Source organism: Coregonus clupeaformis, chromosome 30 (genome assembly GCF_020615455.1).
Source record: "Coregonus clupeaformis isolate EN_2021a chromosome 30, ASM2061545v1, whole genome shotgun sequence".
NCBI classification, from domain to species: domain Eukaryota; kingdom Metazoa; phylum Chordata; class Actinopteri; order Salmoniformes; family Salmonidae; genus Coregonus; species Coregonus clupeaformis.
In genome coordinates, this window is record NC_059221.1 from 49,555,252 (window position 1) to 49,560,251 (window position 5,000).

The window sequence follows — 5,000 nt, forward strand, 5'->3', positions numbered from 1 at the left end:
ACATCTAGACAGACACACATTGATCCACATGTAGACCAGTGGTTTCCAACCTGTGGTCCAATAACAGTTGGTATTATAAGCAATGTTTATATTAGTTTTCACAATGCAAATTGTTTATAATAATAATAGGTATTTCATTTGTTACATTCACTGCTAAAATTGACCGCCAAGATATTTGATGTAAAAAACAAATATGACTCTGCGAATGGTGGTCCTCAAGAGCTTTTGACAGTGATTTGGTGTTCCCCGGAACAGAAGATGTTGGGAACCGCTGATGTAGACACACAGGTACACACAGTAACAGACACGTTATCCACATGAAGACACACAGGTGTAAGGGTTGGTGTGAGGTGTGACCCAGGTACGGTGCAGGATAGACAGTAGGCAGTAGGCAAGGAGGGTGAAACGAGTATCTTTACTGGTGGTCCAAAGGCCAGGATACAAAACAACGGACTATTCACGAAAACAAGTGAGGAGCACATAGGTCTCCAAAAAACAGGCTGACAGCAAACAATACGAAATACTAACTCTGAGTGGAAAAACACAATGACACAGGGAGAACACTTCTCGAGTACCTGGTTGTCGGAGGATGGCACCTAGTGGGTCGCTCCAGAACTGCGACCCACTCCTGTAACACACAGGTACACACACTAACAGACACATTATTCACATGAAGACACATTGGTACACAAACAACCCAATACACACATTTCATCCTGGTCACTGACATGTTAACACACACACACACACACACACACACACACCAGCACAAACACACACCTAACACACTCCTCACTGTCTTCACAGTGACAGCCACCAGTAATAACTAACCACTGTGTCACATAACAGCTCAATCTACAGGAAGATCTCTCCAGCGTCATCATCATCATCATCATTATCACTCCATCGTTTGCTTCTAATCCCAGTTCCATCATGGTTCCACCATGGCTATTCTCTAGTCATTGATTGGTCCATCAGGAGAATGGCTTTGGGGAACACCATCAAAATAGAATCCTATTACTATGGGGAACACTAGGACTGTGTCTCAACTGGTACCCTATTACCTACTGCATACAGTGCACTACGTTTATGGGCTCTGGTCAAAAGCAGCACACTGTAAAGGGAATAGTGTGCCGTTTGGGGAACAAATGACGACCTTCATTCATGGATGAGGGAAGCAGTTTCAATCTAAGAATATGTTCCAAATGGCACAATACTTCATATACAGTGCACTACTTTTGACCAGAGCCCTATGCCCCCCCCAACCCCTGGTCAAAAGTAGTGCACCAAATATGGAATAGGGTGCCATTTGGGACGCAGCGTAACTGAATTGCTCTTCGTTCATGGATAGGAGAAGCACTGCCTTTTCAATCTTTCAAGACATGGCCCTCAATGTGAATGGGCTAAGGCTAAGCTGATGTTATTGTCTGCAGGTGAACTTGCCCTATGGGGGTCACCTCTATTCTATTCTACTGGAAAAGTCAATATTGACTTCAACTGTGGTGGTCTGTGAGAAACCAGAAGAGAGCAATACCATAGTTCTATATTGTTACTAGGTGGTCTGTGAGAAACCAGAACAGAACAATACCATAGTTCTATATTGTTACTAGGTGGTCTGTGAGAAACCAGAACAGAACAATACCATAGTCCTATATTGTTACTAGGTGGTCTGTGAGAAACCAGAACAGAACAATACCATAGTCCTATATTGTTACTAGGTGGTCTGTGAGAAACCAGAACAGAACAATACCATAGTCCTATATTGTAAATAGCGAGTGTTGCCCTTTTGAATAGCAAAACAAGAACAGAGCCAGCCAGTCAGTCTGATGTATGTGTGTGTGTGTGTGTGTGTGTGTGTGTGTGTGTGTGTGTGTGTGTGTGTGTGAGAGGTAAATTGGCTTACCTTAGAAAACTGTGAGTTTATCCATTTTGAGAAAGTCTTCTTTTGAACGTCTTCTCTTTCATCTGCGGGGAAGACAATGACAAGATACATTGAACAGGAGGGAAAGAAGAAGTCTGGACTGAACTGGTTACAGCGTTAGGACTGTTTAAAAAGAGCATACACACAGAGTCTCTCTCTCTCTCTCTCTCTCTCTCACACACACACATATACACACATATACACAGTGAGACAACACCTCTGTTTTGTCTTTTATTTTAGTCTAAGAACATTCCCCCTGAATGAAGTTACATGATCACATTTGGCTCATAACAGGCCCTGGTCTGCCTGGTCTCTGTCTCTGTCTCTGTCTCTGTCTCTGTCTGTCCCCCAAGATAGAACCACTGGTGTAGGTGCTGGGGGGTTCTCTCTCTCTCTCTCTCTCTCTCTCTCTCTCTCTCTCTCTCTCTCTCTCTCTCTCTCTCTCTCTCTCTCTCTCTCTCTCTCTCTCTCTCTCTCTCTCTCCTCTCTCTCTCTCTCTCTCTCTCTCTCTCTAGCACGCTGACAGTGGAGACTAGATTTATAAGCCTTATGAAAGGCCAAGGGTAGACATACAGTGGGGAAAAAAAGTATTTAGTCAGCCACCAATTGTGCAAGTTCTCCCACTTAAAAAGATGAGAGAGGCCTGTAATTTTCATCATAGGTACACGTCAACTATGACAGACAAAATGAGAAATGAAAATCCAGAAAATCACATTGTAGGATTTTTAATGAATTTATTTGCAAATTATGGTGGAAAATAAGTATTTGGTCGATAACAAAAGTTTCTCAATACTTTGTTATATACCCTTTGTTGGCAATGACACAGGTCAAACGTTTTCTGTAAGTCTTCACAAGGTTTTCACACACTGTTGCTGGTATTTTGGCCCATTCCTCCATGCAGATCTCCTCTAGAGCAGTGATGTTTTGGGGCTGTCGCTGGGCAACATGGACTTTCAACTCCCTCCAAAGATTTTCTATGGGGTTGAGATCTGGAGACTGGCTAGGCCACTCCAGGACCTTGAAATGCTTCTTACGAAGCCACTCCTTCATTGCCCGGGCGGTGTGTTTGGGATCATTGTCATGCTGAAAGACCCAGCCACGTTTCATCTTCAATGCCCTTGCTGATGGAAGGAGGTTTTCAATCAAAATCTCACGATAAATGGCCCCATTCATTCTTTCCTTTAAACGGATCAGTTGTCCTGGTCCCTTTGCAGAAAAACAGCCCCAAAGCATGATGTTTCCACCCCCATGCTTCACAGTAGGTATGGTGTTCTTTGGATGCAACTCAGCATTCTTTGTCCTCCAAACACGACAAGTTGAGTTTTTACCAAAAAGTTATATTTTGGTTTCATCTGACCATATGACATTCTCCCAATCCTCTTCTGGATCATCCAAATGCACTCTAGCAAACTTCAGACGGGCCTGGACATGTACTGGCTTAAGCAGGGGGACACGTCTGGCACTGCAGGATTTGAGTCCCTGGCGGCGTAGTGTGTTACTGATGGTAGGCTTTGTTACTTTGGTCCCAGCTCTCTGCAGGTCATTCACTAGGTCCCCCCCGTGTGGTTCTGGGATTTTTGCTCACCATTCTTGTGATCATTTTGACCCCACGGGGTGAGATCTTGCGTGGAGCCCCAGATCGAGGGAGATTATCAGTGGTCTTGTATGTCTTCCATTTCCTAATAATTGCTCCCACAGTTGATTTCTTCAAACCAAGCTACTTACCTATTGCAGATTCAGTCTTCCCAGCCTGGTGCAGGTCTACAATTTTGTTTCTGGTGTCCTTTGACAGCTCTTTGGTCTTGGCCATAGTGGAGTTTGGAGTGTGACTGTTTGAGGTTGTGGACAGGTGTCTTTTATACTGATAACAAGTTCAAACAGGTGCCATTAATACAGGTAACAAGTGGAGGACAGAGGAGCCTCTTAAAGAAGAAGTTACAGGTCTGTGAGAGCCAGAAATCTTGCTTGTTTGTAGGTGACCAAATACTTATTTTCCACCATAATTTGCAAATAAATTCATTAAAAATGGAGAAAAAAAATCTCAATTTGTCTGTCATAGTTGACGTGTACCTATGATGAAAATTACAGGCCTCTCTCATCTTTTTAAGTGGGAGAACTTGCACAATTGGTGGCTGACTAAATACTTTTTTTCCCCACTGTAAACATTGGGTTGCATCTAATCTTGTCACAGCTGTAATACTGTGACAGCCAATACTACTCAGACACAGACCCACTGCCCTGTTGACAGCCAATACTACTCAGACACAGACCCACTGCCCTGTTGACAGCCAATACTACTCAGACACAGACCCACTGCCCTGTTGACAGCCAATACTACTCAGACACAGACCCACTGCCCTGTTGACAGCCAAAACTTCTCAGACACAGACCCACTGCCCTGTTGACAGCCAATACTACTCAGACACAGACCCACTGCCCTGTTGACAGCCAAAACTTCTCAGACACAGACCAACTGCCCTGTTGACAGCCAATATTACTCAGACACAGACCAACTGCCCTGTTGACAGCCAATACTACTCAGACACAGACCAACTGCCCTGTTGACAGCCAATACTACTCAGACACAGACCAACTGCCCTGTTGACAGCCAATATTACTCAGACACAGACCCACTGCCCTGTTGACAGCCAATACTACTCAGACACAGACCCACTGCCCTGTTGACAGCCATGTACAGTAAGCAGCTGTCTCTCTGTATCTCTGTCTCTCACTGACACTGGCTGCTAGACTCACATCTACCATAAATGCAAGTGCATGGGTAGGTGGCGTGAATGTGAGGTACAGCCCCAAGCTGTAATACTTTAATAGCCAATCAGAGCCAATCCTTCCCAATAGCACTAACACTGTAGCAGCCAATTCTGACCTTGTTGACAGCCATATAAGGAGCAGCTGAAGGAGGGTTGACTGATGAATCAAACTGCATTCTTCCTCTGCTCTGCGTTCGCTACATACTTCAGTCTGAGACTGCCATCGTTTAAGTCGTTTGTTGTGATGTCAAAATGAGGGGTGTTGTACAAAACAAAGTCATCAGCGATTGGATCATCTCTACCCAATCAGA

At 44.3% G+C, this 5,000-nt stretch overlaps 1 protein-coding gene across 6 annotated transcripts in view; it reads right to left on the reverse strand.

The window, feature by feature from the left end:
• dmd (dystrophin) overlaps positions 1-5,000 on the reverse strand; it is a 278,483-nt gene that overhangs the window by 200,398 nt on the left and 73,085 nt on the right. For all 6 annotated transcript variants that reach the window (XM_045209630.1, XM_045209633.1, XM_045209631.1 and 3 more), the window contains exon 2: positions 1,904-1,965. In XM_045209630.1, the coding sequence (XP_045065565.1) occupies positions 1,904-1,965 (62 nt within the window). The remainder of the gene's footprint in view (positions 1-1,903; positions 1,966-5,000) is intronic.